General features: G+C 43.5%; 1 protein-coding gene across 2 annotated transcripts in view; it reads left to right on the top strand.

The window, feature by feature from the left end:
* ADCY6 (adenylate cyclase 6) overlaps window positions 1–16,604 on the top strand; it is a 55,545-nt gene extending 38,941 nt beyond the window's left edge. The window contains exons 15-23 of one of the 2 annotated variants that reach the window (XM_063293701.1): window positions 553–669; window positions 2,132–2,293; window positions 2,866–3,041; window positions 6,336–6,362; window positions 7,708–7,837; window positions 9,135–9,398; window positions 11,273–11,477; window positions 11,578–11,702; window positions 13,984–16,604. In XM_063293701.1, the coding sequence (XP_063149771.1) occupies window positions 553–669; window positions 2,132–2,293; window positions 2,866–3,041; window positions 6,336–6,362; window positions 7,708–7,837; window positions 9,135–9,398; window positions 11,273–11,477; window positions 11,578–11,702; window positions 13,984–14,109 (1,332 nt within the window). In that variant the 3' untranslated portion in view covers window positions 14,110–16,604. Of the gene's footprint in view, window positions 1–552; window positions 670–2,131; window positions 2,294–2,865; window positions 3,042–6,335; window positions 6,363–7,707; window positions 7,838–9,134; window positions 9,399–9,940; window positions 10,031–11,272; window positions 11,478–11,577; window positions 11,703–13,983 lie in introns of those variants that run through there. The other variant, XM_063293703.1, reaches the window with a different exon arrangement.
* Window positions 16,605–16,866: the final 262 nt, after the last annotated feature.

Raw genomic sequence — 16,866 nt, forward strand, 5'->3', positions numbered from 1 at the left:
TGGTGTCTCTGCTTTTGCACTGGCTCCTGCCAAGTCGCAGACGGAGATAACAAAGCAAAGCAAATTAGCAGGAGGATAATCTTTAAACTGTTTGGACCAGAAATCAAGCAAGATTTGGAGTTTCTTCTTTTGGCCAGATTGGGGAAACAGAAAAATGGAAGTTTATTTATTTATTTATTTATTTATTTATTTATTAATCAAATTTAATTACATGTCAACAACATGTTCCCTTATACCAGGCCAGATTATTCATCGATCTTCTCCAGTATTGTCTCTAGTATTATTATCCAGTATTACTGGAAAATAATATTGTCTACAGCATCGTTAGTATTATATTATTATTGTCTGCTGAGCACAATGCAGCTTCTCAGCAGACAGTCTAAACCTCCACTGCAGAATCCTCTGGGTTAAAGACTGCTGTGAGCTTGACTCGTGATACCTGGCTCTGGTCTCATCAGGCTAAGGGAAATAGTTGGAACTAGCTGAAAGAGATGAGAATGGTGGTAATACCAGCATCCCTTTACTCATTCAATCTTTTCCAACTCCCTATAGCCCTTTCCTGCCGCCTTGCAGCGTGTTTCTCGCAAGATCATCCAATCCCGAATCAACAGCACCATCACTGGGGTTGCCTCCATCCTGCTTGTCTTCATCTCTGCCTTTGTCAACATGGTATGAGAAGCAGGGAGGGGCAAAAAAGCTGGAGGAGGGCTGAGGTGCAAAGGTCTTGAATGGTGGGGACAATTCACAAGCTGGTCAGATGGTAGTGAATAAAATGTGCACAAGGATTGCTATAGGCAGAGACGATAATTGACAGGGTTTAAGTACTACATCAACCTATAGCATATTTTTACCAGTTGCTGTAGTTTACAAGTGAACTACAGAGACCTGGTTCACATATAATGCCAAGTTATAAATCATGATTTACAAACCTCAGTTACTGGTTTTGCACATCACCCTAAGTGGAAACCAAGCAAACCATACTAGGACTTAGCACTGTGTGTGAGTCCACGCTGTGTTCGTTTTTGAACAGAGGGAATGAGGCTTGAATGACATCATTATAGTCAGACAGTTTTACTTTTCTTGCTCTGCTACTTTTTCTGATCAAAGAACCATTGCATGGAGGATATCTAAAATTATACAAAATGCTGTTTGCCAGAAGAAAAACATGGGAACCTGTATGCATTAATATTTCCCTAAATTGGTGCCATCCCTATGTGTTGGAATTGCAACTCTCACGATTTTATTCATTCATTTATTTAATTTCTATAACCGCCCATCTCAACAAGTGACTCTGGGTGGCTTACAATCATAAAAACCATAAAACAGTTAAAATAATTAAAAATACAAAATAAATATATATATGATCGCCAAGTAAACAATGCATGGAAGCTAATATAGTCAAGAAATGGGGCCCTTAACACACTCAGGGCCCCAGGCCCAGGCACATAACCAGGTCTTCATGGCCTTACGGAAGGCCAGCAGGGTTGGGGACATCCTGATATCTGGAGGGATGATGTTCCAGAGGGCAGGCGCTACGGAAGAGAAGGCACGCCTTCTAGTCCCTGCCAACCGACATTCCTTGGCTGATGGGACCCATAGCATGCCCAACCTACCAGACCAAATTGGACGGGTAGAAACAACTGGGAGAAGACAGTCCCTTAGGTAACCTGGTCCCAAGCCTTGAAGGGCTTTGAAGGTGACAACCAGCACCTTGAATTGCACCCGGAAGCACACTGGCAACCAATGCAGCTCATGTAGCAGTGGTGTTACATGTGTCGAATGTAAGACACAGTTTACTAGCTGTGCAGCCGCATTCTGTACCAGTTGAAGCTTCCAAATACTCTTCAAGGGCAGCTCCATGTAGAACGCATTGCAGTAATCCAGATGGGAGGTCACGGGGGCATAATACCCAGATGGCATGGCAAAGATGAGGAAAGGCCTCTGGATACTGTGGGCAGCAGTTTGACTTTCAAGTCCCTCTCAAATCTCTTATTACCTGTCTGCATTCCTAGAGTCTCAGGGACTCTGGACACTGGCTTGTCATAGACCCAGTTACCCTAAACTGACAGGGATCAGGTGGTTCCAGACCAACTGAGCAGCAGTTCCTGAAATGGATTACCCTACCCTTCAGTTTGCTTGCAGTCGGCTCCGGCTCCGAGACTGTGTGGCCAGATTTCTCAATGCTACTCTAACTGCAGTGGGATCCTGTGAACTCCACGCTCTCAACTACACCTTGGCATCAGACACTCCACCCTGCCAAGGGAGTGATGACTTGACCTGCAGTTTCCCTGAGGTATGTGCATCGGGGAAGGCTTTGGTATGGAAGATGGGGTTTGGGTAGGGCATGAGGGTGGAGATGTCAAGCTTTGTGCGCAGGGGACATTGAGCATTGGTTTTTTTTTTTCTGAGGGTTGTCTCCTTCTTCCTCCTTCACTCCATGTTGCCCTCCCAGAAGTACCTTGATAGGTGGACTGGCCTATCTTGGCCATGGAGGTTGCTTGAGTTTGAAATCTGGAATGGGGAAATGTGTTTGTGGAAGCAGGAGGAGAGTAAGAGGTAAGAGGCCTGCTGGATGAGAGACCTGCACTGTTGCTGAACAGTAAAAGTCTGCATCCATCATTTGGCTGACTCGGCTGGAGTCAGCAGAGCCAATTCCCCCCAGCAACCGGGTGCTTACTAGCCTCCTGCCTCTGATACTCAAGGAGGAGACTCATAACATCCATTGTGACTGGCTGTGGCCACATCTCATTCCAGGGGAGAAAGCAGGGTTTGTGACGCTTTGAGGGAGTAATTGTGAGCTTCTGGGAACATGTCTGGATTTGTAAGGGGAAGTCCTTACGAATTTCTGTCCTTTCTTCCCTTTAGTACTTCACTTACTCGGTGCTGCTGAGTCTGCTGGCCTCTTCCGTCTTCCTGCACATCAGTAGCCTTAGGAAGCTGGCACTGCTGGTGGTGATGGAGGTGGTGTACCTGGCAGTGGCTGAGGGACCACAGGGCGTGCTGTTTGACAACTATGACTTGCTGCTGGCTACTAATGCTCTGTAAGAACCTCTCTCCCCAGGGGTGGGAAGAATCTCAGTCTTTAGTCAGACCTCAGAGTCCCCTGAAGAGTTCGGGGTGGGTGAGGTGGTTCCCCAGTTCTTCTGTACAGGTAGTCCTTGAGTTACAACAGCAGTCGGGACCAGAATTTCCGTTGCTAAGAGATGTGGTTGTAAAGCGCAATGTCACATGACCGCATCGCTAAGCGATGGCAGTCCCCGTTGCTGCTGTTAAGCAAGGATCGTGGGTCATTAAGCGAGCATCTCCTTGCAACTTTCTGCCGGCTTCCAACAGCCAAAGTCGGGCAGCTGGCGGGAAATTGCAAGCCCCAGTTGGTTTGCAAGCAGGCTGGCAGGCAGGTAAGTGGCTGCTGCGAGGTGGGAGAGGGCATATGAGGGTGCATGAGTGGCCAAGGAGGCACGGCACAAGTGCAGCGAGGCTCAGGGAGAGAGTGCGAGGAGGGGGAGGTGTGGTGCAAGCGTGCCAGGGCTTGAGGTGGCTGCTGCCGGGTGGGAGAGGGTGCATGAGGGTGTTAAAGTGGTTGGGGAGGGTGTGCAGGTAGCCAGGGAGGCGCAGTGCAAGTGCAGAGGGGCTGAGGGAGGGTTCACAGGTGGGGGAGACTTACCTGAGCACCTTGCAGCCTTCCCTGCCGGCTTCCCCATTGACTTTGCTTGTGGGAAGCTGGTAGGGAAAGTCACGAATTACGATCACGTGACTGCGGGACACTGCAACTGTTTGCAATCAGGTGACCATGGGGCTGCTGGGATGTCCGGAACTTCAAGGACCAGTCATAACCACCACTTGTTCATCGCCGTTGTAACTTCGAATGGTTGCTGAACAAGTGGTTGTTAACCGAGGACTACCTGTGCCATCATCAGATTTGACACCCCCATGCTGCCCTGAGTCTGCCATTGGAAATTATTGTAAAAGTGTTAGTAATAGTGTGGGTAACCACAATTATAATATAGCCCCATCTTTTTATAGTATGTTCTCAAAAGCAGGAAGATGCTCTCATTTTTTAAAAAAATTGCTACTATGGATGACAATAATGTAATTATGTCGCTAAAAGGTATGAGATTTTTGGTTTCTTGAACTACCTACCCATCTACCAGTATTAAGCCTATCCAAAGCTTAACGTACAACTTTTTATTTAGCTGGGTTTCTGCCCCCAAATTGGCAGGAAATTACACCACTGACCATCACTTTCTGCTGATATTTGGAAGTACAGATTTTTGGAGATGCAGAAGGATGGTTCCAGGAGATAGCAAAAAAGGGGGGGGTGTTTCTCGCCCATGTGTGGCTCACCCTTCTTTACAGAATAACCCTGGCAAAGAGAGATTCCTGCAGAGTAGGAACCAGTCGGCTTTGAAGAGAGGAGCAAAATAAAAAGGCACCATGTACAGGCTCTGTTTGCGTGACACACTTCAATCCAGTGAGGCAATCATAGCTCCTTACCAATAGTTTTGGCAGCACACCATCACACAGACAGGGTGAAAAGCCGTCCCTGAGCTCCCCCCTACCTCCTCCAGTAAGTGCCTGGTGTTCTGTCAGTCCTTGTGCCAGGAGAGCATTGTATTGGCAATGAACAGCGCTTCTTGATTGGCCAGGCAGGCAGCAGTAGGCGGGGCGTGGGTGGGGCAGTCCATCAGTCCTTCAGTGCTAAGGGCTGTGTGTTGTGGCTGCCAGCCTTCTGCCAGTGAGTTCTGTAATGGACAGTCTTATTTCTTCAGGGGCTTCCTGGCTGACTTCTTTTTCTTAGAAGATTGACTAGATGGATTATGGGGTTCACACAACATGTTTACTCTGTCTTTGAGCCAGTTAGCATGTTGAGCAAACCGAGCTAGATTTTCTGAAAGCTCTAGACACCAGGGGCAGGAAGAGAGAAATAGATAGCATCATGTAAGACAGCCTCTAGGTAGTTGAAGACCAAAAGGGTACATTTGTGTAAACTTTTTCCCCCCCAGTATTTTCCAGAAATAGTACTGCAGATGGCTACTACATGTACGGCTGCTTATTCCTTTGGATTGAATACACGCACATAAATACAGAGTGAGGAATTTACCCTTCTTCCCCACATGCATCTCCTTGGCTTTTTCTCCACTGCAAGGATGCAGTTCACAGGGAAGGAAGCATTTTTAACAAAGTGGGGTGGGTGGAAATTAGGAAAATCTTTTCTCTGTAAGTGATGATTGCTTCTAGATAGGAGATTGCCACTGTGGGGTTTGCAGCACTAGGTGGTGCCTGCTGACCTCCAAAATTTTTATTTTTATTTATTTATTGAAATGAAATGGCTGGAATCTTTTGAAATATCTGTGTTTTCACATGAGAATCAGTGTGGTGCAGTGGCTAAGGTATCGTACTGGCACTGGGGAGACTCAGGTTCCAGACCCACCCCCAGCCACAACAGCACGCTGAGTTACCTCAGGCACGCCACTTTCTCTCAGCCCAGCCTATGTCACAGGATTCCTGTTTTGGGGAAATATTGGAAGAGGGAGTGCTGAGCATTTAGAAATTCTGCCTTGAATTCCTGAAGGAACAGGGGAATATAAATCTGACAAATGATTATCTTTAAAATGTTTTTCAACTTCACTATTCTGTAAGAAAAGATGATGCCCCTTGCCTGCAAAAAGCGACTGATCCCATCTTTAGATCGTAGGTTTAGGAAGCTCTGTTAGGGTTTTTTGAAAAAGAAAATGTTGGAATAGACAGAATTGACATGTGATGTAACATCACAAACAAAGCAAAAGCAATTGATCGATGAGGTTTTGAAGGGAGAGAGAACTTAAGTGGCAAACTCACAGAATGCTTTCGGCTGCACAAGGGAAAGAACGGTTGTGTGTTGGGAGACCAAAGTGTGAAAAATAGAAGCCAGGCCTGGATTAGATTAGAATGTTTGCATTCAGAAGTCTGGTTAAGCTGGTTCTTCTGAGCCTTGTTCTCAGTGAACCTTCAAAATCTTGTGGTCAGAAAATAATCTCTTATCTGAAAGTATTTATTAAACCAAGGAAAAGAGACCGAAACAATTCAGGCTTCATTAGAAAAACCTTAATAGCCCCTTGCTCTATTTCATCATGTTCACCTACTTTATTCTCTTTATTTTATTTACGTATGTGTGTATATATGTATGTATGTCTCAAATTTGTACTACCGCCCGTCTCCCCCCAAGGAGGGACTCTGAACGGTTCATGATAAGTTATATATATATTAGACTTGGAGTTGTGGGGAAAATGCTGAGGTTAAGTGTCAGGTGTGGGTGGGACTGTTTCTAAAAACTTCTTTTCTCCTCTCCAAAACAGGCGAGCCTTCAATGAGACTCAGCCCTGGTGAGTGGGAATTGGGTGTGGATTAAATGGGGGGGAAATTGATGGTAAGGAGAAAAAGTTGGGTAGAGAATTTTTAGAACCTAGTGAGAGTATCACCAAAGTTTTGCAAAACCTATGTTTGGAGGGTAATGCTCCTAGGACAAAAGAAGCATTAGTCCCCTGAGCATTAGAACTGAAAGGAAGACTAGGCATGCTTTGCCTATTCCCCTTAAGACTGGTTTTTGCTCATCCAAGCTTTGGGTTTCCGTGAGTCTTGTTTGTTCTACCACAGCAGTACAGAACCGATGATGATGATGATATTTAAGTAGCAGAAGGACAAGATGAGTAAATATCCAGAGGATCTTGCAATCTAAATTTAGAATGAATGGAATGCTTGAAGGGAATTAATATAACAGAAGGGAAGAGAGGCAAATTGTATCAAGGGACCACAGTAAACAACTGCAGTTGTGCACTAACTTTGGAATTATTTTAAGTGAGGGATGATGATTAAAGGGATATGGCAGAGGTTTCATGGTCAAGAAGAGGATTAGAAAACAAGACCAATGATGATGATGATGATTTATTTGATCTATATCCCACCTTTCTGCTCAGGTCAGCTCTCAGGGTGGCTGACTAAAACACATACAAAAAGTTGAGAATAACAATATTAAAATTTTAGTAAGTAAAGCCTGGAAAAAGATACGTTCTTTAATCACTGAGAAAGTTGGGGGCCCAACACAGTTCCCAAGGGAGTGCACTCCATGGCTTGGTAGCAACGCAGGAGAAGGACCTCTCTTGACTTGACATCTACTCTGGCAGGTAGATGTCTTCAAGGTGGCCTCTCCTGCTGAGCTAAATACCCACACAGGTTGGCTATAGGAGAGACAGTCCCTTAGATAGCCAAGCCCTAAGCCATTTAGGGCTTTAAAGGGCAATACCAACACCTTAAATTGTGCCTGATGAGCAGCTGAGAACCAGTGCAGGTCTTCAAGATGCACATTGTTGTATGTTTATTCTTATTAATTATTTCAAGGCACCCTCCTGCCTTTCTGCATAAAGCTGCCTTCCTCAGTCTGTTACGTCCTAGATGTGTTTGGACTGAAACTTGGCCTGGTTGGGAACTCCAAGACTTCCAGTTCCTAACAAGTTTGGACTACACCAGACTGGGAAAGGCTAGCATGGAGCATCTAAGGCTGGCTGGCGACAGCATAATTAGGGACTGGTTCCTTAGGGTTGCTGGTTGAGTTGGAGAGGCAGAGATCATGGGGTGAAGCTCTGGGGTGTTAGGATCATGAGAACTGAAAAGTTAGTACTTTGTGCTCTTTCTTTACCCTCTTTTTTTCTCCCCCCCCCTTTATTTTTGTAGTTCTTCAGAGGATAAAGTGCCCTTGCAGTACATGACACCTGTCATCCTGATACTTTTTGCTTTGGCCCTCTACCTTCATGCCCAGCAGGTTGAATCAACAGCCCGCCTTGATTTTCTCTGGAAACAACAGGTACTGGAGAAAAAGTAGAGATTCTGAAAGCAAGTTGCAAGAGGGAGTTCACAGTATTGGTGAATACCCAAACTTGCTGTTGGCTCTTATCTTTTGTCCATCTCTGTGGCATGCCTTCTCCTGCTTGTCAGGTTCTGAAAGGGAGAGGGCCTGAGAGGTTTTTTTATCAGCAGGTAGGCAGGGAGAAGGTGAGCTGCCAGTCATTTTCTCAAGCTCTGTTGCCTATGCTTGGCCATACAAGCTCTTAATGATGCAGTTGCACAATATCCAGCATCCGGAGATACCGGCCATCTGAGATGTAGGGTCTCTGGAGAATTCTGGTTTTGGCTTAAAAATTTGACCAAAGCATGGTGAGACAGAAACTTTAAATCATCATGTACCACCCAGTCTTACAAATACATTCCTGTCATATTATATAATTACATATGTCAGTTTGGTTGATATCTGTTTAATGGAAGATTAAAAATATAAAATAGCATATGCAGCCAAAATTTTTCAGTAGCCTCCCATTTGGGAGATTTTCTCCTATTCCTAGCAGAAAAATCCTTTTTGACCTATAGACAGAGAGAGAACGTCTTCAGGTCATAGTATAATTGATAGAAAGGTGCCCATCCACTTTCGTGTCAATTTTTTGTGATTCTGAGAGTGCAGAATATCCATTTCCTTTCTCTCCATATTAATTTCTAAATCACTGTTGATTCAAGAGATCATGAAATCTATTAAAAAATGAATGGGTATGCCAGAACGAAATTAATATGTGAAATATTGGATTACAATTCTCATTGTCCTCAAATAGCTTGGACAATAACTATGGTAGATGGGGTGATAGGAGACTGTCAGATTGGGGAAAACCACTTGTGTTATTAATTTAAGTTGTTTCCAAGGAAACAGATGCAATGCAGATATATGTAAACCAGCTGAACATAATTTTTATATGGTGCAGAATTCAACTTTTTCTTGAGTGAACTTCTGAAGCTCCTGCAAAATTAGACTGTAGTTCCTATTATTCTTGAATGTATTGAACTAAATAAATTACAAAGCCTGTATAACTTAGGATGGACAGAGTTCATATCCTTAGAGTTTTAAAAATTGAGCACTAAAATTAAATGAAGCAAACTGTCCTTCCATGCAGAAATCCAGTTTAGCAATCCATTTTATTTCTGCAAAATGGTAGTTAGCGTTTTGTGGCTGCAAGAGTCAAGAACTCTTGTTGATCTATTGTAAATCACCCTGAGAGATCCATTAGTAGGTTAAGATTTGCCTTCTGTTTAAGAAGTGACGACCTTATTTCTCCCAGGCTACAGGTGAGAAAGAAGAGATGGAAGAGCTGCAGGCCTATAATCGCCGGCTGTTGCACAACATATTGCCCAAAGATGTGGCAGCTCACTTTCTGGCCCGTGAACGCCTCAATGATGAGCTCTACCACCAGTCGTGTGAGTGTGTGGCTGTCATGTTTGCCTCAATCAGCAACTTCTCTGAGTTCTACGTGGAGCTGGAAGCCAACAACGAGGGTGTTGAATGTCTTCGGTTGCTCAACGAGATTATTGCTGACTTTGATGAGGTGACTGTGTGTTTGTTAAAAGATTGGAAAATGGAAGGTACTAAAAGACCAGTGGGGTAAAAAGTCTGAGTTTTTCATTGCATGGCCCTCCAGGTGTTGCTGAACTACAGCTCCCATTCGCTCTAGGCAGTGGGTGAGGTGAGGGATTATGGGAATTGCAGTCAAACAACATCTGGAGAGCCCAGTGCCCACCCCACCTTAAATAGTATTGAAGGGAAAATAGAAGGATTGTGTTTAATATAGTCTGGGTCATTTTTCCCCCCTAATACCATCTGCTCTTTATAGCAGCAGAAACCTGCAAGGTGAATGCTACACTGGTGGATCCAACAGTGACTGACTTCACACATCACACTGAGCCAAGATGTTTTGGTTTGGTTATTGTGTGGAGTCAGGTGTTGTGGTTTGTCAAGCATGGTTTATGGACTCAGCCAATTTATTTAATAAACCATGGTTAAACAAGCCATGACTTAGCAGGATCCAGCCATTATATTCCTTAGTATGCTGCTTCTTTTTTTCACTTTTAACTGCTGAATGAATCCAAGCTGCTTGAAGCGGTCTGGTAGCCAATGCTCAGTGGCCACTACATGTTGGAAAAGATGTAAATCTAGTTGGTCCAATGAACAGCCTTCATTTGTCAGGTGCGTTCAGACAACCTTGACTGACAGGAAACACTTGTTAAGGGCACAGAATCTAGCCGTCTGTATTTGAATCCTCAAAATCGCAAGAAGAGGAAAAAATATGATGCTTTTCTCCCTCAAAATTATTTAGGGTCAAGACGTTTTGTTCCTAAGAAAGAGTTATTTAAAACCTTCCTTGCATTGGTCTGCGGGAGACCTATCTATGGCAGGATGTGCTCTGCAGCACCACAGATTCTATTCAAAGTGACATCACTTCATCTTAGTAACGGGTATTGTGTGTGTGGCCGAGAGAGAATCCTTTTCCTGGAGGATATGAGCATAGCAGAGGCCAGTTGCGTATGTGACCTTGAACGCCTAATTTGTCTGATCTAGATGAGAAATTACTTCTCTTTCTTAAAGTAGTTATGGTCCCCAATACACATACTGCATTGCTGACTTCTTGAATATTTCTCATAGCTGGAAATGGTTAACTCCAAATTGATACGCATTCAAAAGGAGGAAGAACAAAAAATATTACTAGATTTATTAATTTACACTTCTTATAAGGTATTCATAGCTGCGTACATACTGTTTTCAATTCATCTCAAATCCAGTTCATGTCTGTCTTCAGCTCATGTCAAATCCAGGCCATTCGTATGATTAGCTTGTACAGTGAACCTTTATGTAGCCTATCTAGGCTGCACAAATCCAGTCATCCACTGGGTGACAGCAACACGCTGCAGAAGAATATAACTATTCCTTGCTGGCGTCTGGATTTTGCTTCACCTAGAAATCTCAGCCTGACAATTCAGTGGCTGCACCAGCCCTTTTTCAGTATGTTCTCTTCAGTTGTTCTAGACTATTGTGACAGGATCAGGTCTTGTCTTTAGCCCTGAACCACTTGGGACCAGATTACTTGGCAGATTGCCTTCAGCATTATAGACTTCGATGATAGCCAAGATGATTGAAGGTCTAACAATCCAGGAGTTTCAAAAGAGAAGGCTGCTTGCAAGCACCAGCCAGAGATTATAGCAGGGCCTCCCCATGGCACTACAACAAAGATGTGCCAGGCTGAGAAGGAAACACGTTGACAGCATATTTATGGAGTTTGCCCTTCCTTGTTGACCCTGTGCCAAGAGCATAGGAAGTACTTTTGAGAGCAGGGCCAAGTTTCTGCCTATCTAGGAATATTTTAAACAGTGATACAATAATTCTCTTTATAATATTAAATGGCATGATCCTTCTTCCTGTCTGTAGATCATCAGTGATGAACCATTCAGGCAGCTGGAGAAGATCAAGACAATTGGAAGTACTTACATGGCAGCATCAGGGCTAAACGACAGCACCTATGACCGGGAGGGGCGCTCTCATATTACTGCACTTGCCGACTATGCCATGCGGCTCATGGAGCAGATGAAATATATCAACGAACACTCTTTCAATAACTTCCAAATGAAAATTGGTCAGTAAAGTCTCGGAAGTGGCAAGGGGGAAAAGAGTGGTTGTAAAGTGTTTCGGTTGGCTGTTTAATCCTGACTTTGGGGTTCTCTCCTCCCCTCTAGGACTGAACATTGGGCCAGTGGTAGCTGGTGTGATTGGAGCCCGAAAGCCACAATATGACATTTGGGGCAATACTGTAAATGTTTCTAGCCGTATGGACAGCACTGGGGTCCCTGACCGCATTCAGGTGAGACCAGTTATGGTGTGACCATTTCCCACCATGATTAAAATTATAATTGTGTGTGAAAGGTCCCCTGTGCAAGCACCGAGTCATGTATGACCCTTTGGGGGGACGCCGCTTTCGCAACATTTTTTTGGCAGACTATAGCGGGGTGGTTTGCCATTGCCATCCCCAGCCGTCACCTTCCCCAGCAAGCTGGGTACTGGTTTTACCGACCTCGGAAGGATGGAAGGCTGAGTCGACCTGAGCCGGCTACCCGAGAATCCAGCTTCCGCTGGGATCGGACTCGGGTCATGGGGATTGTTTTCGGTTGCAATACTGCAGCCTACCACCCTGTGCCACACAAAGCTTCAAAAATTATAACTACCTAACCCTAAAATGCACTTGTGCAACTCTAATTGTTTTATACTCAGATAGATAATTGTTGCATGCTTAAAAGTATGTATGTCTGAATGAAACTGGGCAGTATGATTTGAATCACTACATATATAGCATCATGGGCTGTGGCTATTTTGTATGTGTAAAAGGGAGCTAGTTTGGGGTAGTGGTTAAGGCATCAGGCTAGAAACTGGGAGACCCTGAGTTCTAGTCCCACCTTAGGCACGAAGCCAGCTGGGTGACCCTGGGCCAGTCCTTCTCTCTCAGCCCTAGGAAGGAGGCAAGGGCAAACCACTTCTGAGGTCTTGCCAAGAACACTCCAGGGACTTAGCCAGGCAGTCACCAGGAGTCAGCACTGACACGAAGGCACAAAAAAAAAAGTATCTGTAAATGTAAATAAAATATTTAATCTACAGAACAACCCCCAAATTTCCCAGAACAGCATCAAACACATGATTTGCCCCATTAATACAGTACCCATAATTTCTCTGTCAAAGGCCTTTCCATAGAACAAATTTTTGTTCTTTATTCTTTTTCTTGTAACATATTCTTAAATCTCCTGTAGATTTTTACAAACTATTATCAAACGAAATAAAATCAAAGAATTACCACCAATAGGAATAGCCCTAGATCCTGTATTGAACTTCAGATGCAGGGGTGACCTAACTAAGGTCAGCGTAAAAGATATTAAGAACTACATTATGGCAAGTCACTCCATTGGTCTTTCTGCTCAGCATTATATTGTCTATACGTGAGGTTCTTTATGTAGTGGCCATAGGTGCCAATATACCGCCAATTCCGTGCCCCGTTTGACTTTTAGGCTTTAAAAAAAACATACACACATAGGTCTCGATTAGTGCAGTTAATGAATCCCATGAAATGGTCACATTATTTGAATTCGCACTATTCAAAATGATATTTCTATGGAAAATATGGTAATTGGTTCCAGCTCAACGGAAATAGGCAATGAAAAATTTTAAACGTAAACTTTTATATGTATATTAATGAAATGTTACAGTAAAGGATAAAAAGAATACACTTTTGATTTAAATTTATGGTTAACAAAGTCACAGAGTAGTTATAGAAAGCAAAATAAAAACAAAATTCTATCATAGATTCAGGCATTCCAGTGTCTCATCCTATTTTAGTGTTGCTGTGACCATGTTCACGTCGTCCAGTTACATCAGATCTTTGCTCTAATGTAATAACGAGCCTCTTCTTTTTTAAGCTGGTACTATTTTCCTCCGACTGAATCTTCCTTTTCTCCACTTTACACATACGAAGATTAGCAGCATCTAAAACCCCAACCGCAACTGCGCCTGAACTGTATGTGCGCTAGCCTCACGTTAACTAAATGTTGGGTCTCATTAAATGCAACCTGGTATCAATTTATAATTCACAGTAAATTGAATATTGCATTATTCAAACTCACACTAAGCATAACTTACCTGTAATTTTAAAAATTGGACGGGATTTTGCAAAGAGTCAAGTTTCACACTGATCTTTATTTTAGAGAATGCTCTAGCTTCTACCTGGGACTAGCAATTGCTTAGAAGATAAAAATAAGTGTGCTCTATTTGGGTCTGGCTTGAGGACACTTACTATATGAGTCAGCAGCTTCTTAAAGAAAGCACACCTTTTCCTGGGCTCATAGGGCAGCTGTGAGGTCCCAGGAAAATACTCATTTGAATTTAGAAAGGTAGTGACAGGATGCAGCCACCTGTATGGTTTTAGATTTGCTCCATGAAAGTTGTTTAAGTTTTGTGGCCTTGGCCATATCTTGTGATAATGAATTTCTAAGTTTATGGCTATGTGGTGAAGAGGTACTAGACAGAAATGTTGATACCCTAAGAGTGCACATTTTTTTGGCTCATTAACAAGTATTTTTGTCCCCACTTTCTTTTCCTAGGTGACAACTGACCTCTATCAGGTATTAGCTGCCAAAGGTTATCAGTTGGAGTGCCGTGGAGTCATCAAAGTCAAGGGCAAAGGCGAGATGACCACCTATTTTTTGAATGGAGGCCCTACCAGTTAGCAAGAACCTTTGCTACCAAGGGAACTTTTAAGCTGGGCTTAAGCAGCATGGGGTTGATTGGTCCTCTGTTTGATCTGAATTTTAAACCCAAACTTCTGGAAAGGAAAATCCTTCTATCTCCATCATGGAATCCTTGATGGTGTTGAAAAAGAGAAGATGGGTGTCATCACTCTGCCCCTTAAGAGACTTATTTTTTATTTATTGGGAGCAAAGCCTAATTTGGAGTGCCCCTCCCCCTTTTGGGCCCATTTCTTTGAGATCAGGAAAACAAACTTGTTCTTTTACAACTTATTCCTCTCCTAGGACTGACCAAATAATCTGGCGAGGGGAACCTATAGCCGTGGTTAAAAGTCATACCAACTTATAAATCTCTGGATCCAGAAAGCTGACATTTTGATTTTAATTCTGAAGAGGGCTGTTCCTCCCACTAACCCCTCCCCAGGGTTGCTTGGATGTTTTTGAAAACAGGCCATATTTCTCTTGCAGTGCCCTTTTACCACAACGTTGGGAAGTGCATCAAGACTGCTTGCCTTCAAATGCCTACTGATTGTCACATCTCACAGCAACACCTGCTTCGTCTGTTTCTTGCACCCACACACACACATGTCACTGTGAAGTTCAGGAATGTGTCTTTCATGGGAAGGGGTTGTTGTTTGGAGAATGGGGGGTACAGTTCTTATTTGCCAAATTGCTGTGACTCGAATGTGAGGAAAGAATGATGAGGTTTGAGGTGCTTCAGAAAAGGGACCTTGGGTCTGTGGTTTTGATACCAAAGAAAGGGGGGGGGATACAGCTTGTTTTCTCCACCTGCCCTGCCCTGCCACCTCCCAGAATAGGCAGAGAAAGGAATAATCCCACTTTATGGAAGAGCATAGAGAGGAGACTGACCTAGGATGTAAGGAAGTGGTTTGATAGGCACACTTCTTCCACCTTCTGCAGGAAGCCAGCAAAAGAAAAGAAATGGCAATTGTTAGCTCCTAAATTTGGAGGATAGAGCCTGTTCCTTCCACATGGGCCTTTTGATACTGCTGTGTTTCCCATCCACCTACAGTTTTCTTCAAAGTTCCCTAGCAGATGATCTTCTTGACATTCTTTTTAAAGTTTGTGGAGGGCAGTCTCTTTAATCTTCACATATATCCTCCAGCAAACTTAATATTCCCTTTAGTTCTTTCTTCCCCTTCCTCCCCTGCATTGTCTGCTAGGCTGTTTAGGTTTGGGGTGGGGGTGGGGGGGTGGCTGTGCAGTGTTTGCTTTGAGCATTCCTGGATTCAGATGTCATTATGAATGCTTGAACTGGCCTCCCTGACCTTGGAGGAGAGGAGGGAAGAGGAAAGTGGTTACAAATCAAGTAAGAGCCAATGTTACTCACTAGTGCAAACTGGAGAGAACTTGGTGCTGCAGATGTGGGCGGGCACTGAGGTTCTCTCTGTCCAAGGCTTGCTTGTTCATAGGAGAAACTCAGCTTGAGTAGTAAGGCGTGCGTGAAAAAACAAATGCTTTTAATGTTTGGGGAAGGGCAAGCACACATGGTAAAAGAGTTCCATCCAGTGATGGAAATTCTGCACTTGGTGGGACTTGGTACTGCACAAATCCCAATTCTGAAAATATTTCTTCTACTGATCACTGAATTAACTCCAATAGAAGGAAGGAGACTTGCTGGATGATGAAGACGCGCAGCCTACTTCAGCTCTGTGTCTTTATTTTTTGTCTTTGTTTTCTCCTTTATGGAGAGGGTGAGATTGTAATCTCCACATTGCCTGCAACTTTCCTTTTCCATAAAGAGACTGTCTTTCATTTGATCCTGCCTGAAGGAACTTTTTTCTCTTCATAGCAGCTCTGGATTGTCCCGGCTGTAGCGTTTGTACAGATGGGCTCTGCTAATGTTGCTTTGATCTTGTCCCCACTGTGTCTACAATTGGCAAATTGCAGCCTCCCTCCCCCGCCTGCCCCTCCTCAAATGAGGTCACTTTTAAGCAAAGAGGAGGGGGAGTGTCAATTCTTTTATCAGAAGCGACAGGTAGCAGGAGAACATCCAAGCAATGGGGTGGTAAGATAATGTAATATTTCTGTTTCTTTAAAGCAGGTGAATGCAAAAAACTTGGTATGAGGTTGTGTTTTAAAGCAAGCTGGGGAGATGGTGACCTTTTTAAATGGCTGGTTTAAAAATCTCTTTACTTGCTTTAAAATTTTTAAAGAAGTATTTTTTTAATGGAAGGCAATTGCCTCTGAGCATAGTCTGCGTTATTAGTGCCCATCTTGATGACAGGCTCTGCAGGAGGAGAAAGGTGAATGTTGTGAAAAAGTATCTTGCCCATATCTCCCTACTCCACTTCATCTAGAGCTAATGTTAAAATGGCTCAACTTTGTTCTAAGGGGAGAAAAATAAGTGGAGTAGATGATTACGGCACTTACTGGTACTTCTTTTTTTGTGTGTGTGTGTATATAATATATATATATATATATATAAATTATATATTAAAGATCACTTTCTATTACACTGTTTCATTTTTATTCTGTGTAGTGCATTTCAGCGTGTCTATTTATCCATCGCCTCGGCTTCCCTTTGTTCTATGCACACCCAACACACATGCCCAAGAATGAAAATATGAGTAGGGAGATGGCAACCTTGAAAATTGTATGATTTACAGGTAGTCCTTGCTTAACAACCATTCGTTTAGCAATGGTTCGGACTTACAACAGTGCTGGAAAAACCAACTTATGACCAATCCTCACACTTACAACTGTTGCAGCATTCCC

The sequence above is a fragment of the Candoia aspera genome, chromosome 2, assembly GCF_035149785.1.
Source record: "Candoia aspera isolate rCanAsp1 chromosome 2, rCanAsp1.hap2, whole genome shotgun sequence".
Classification (NCBI taxonomy): Eukaryota; Metazoa; Chordata; class Lepidosauria; order Squamata; family Boidae; genus Candoia; species Candoia aspera.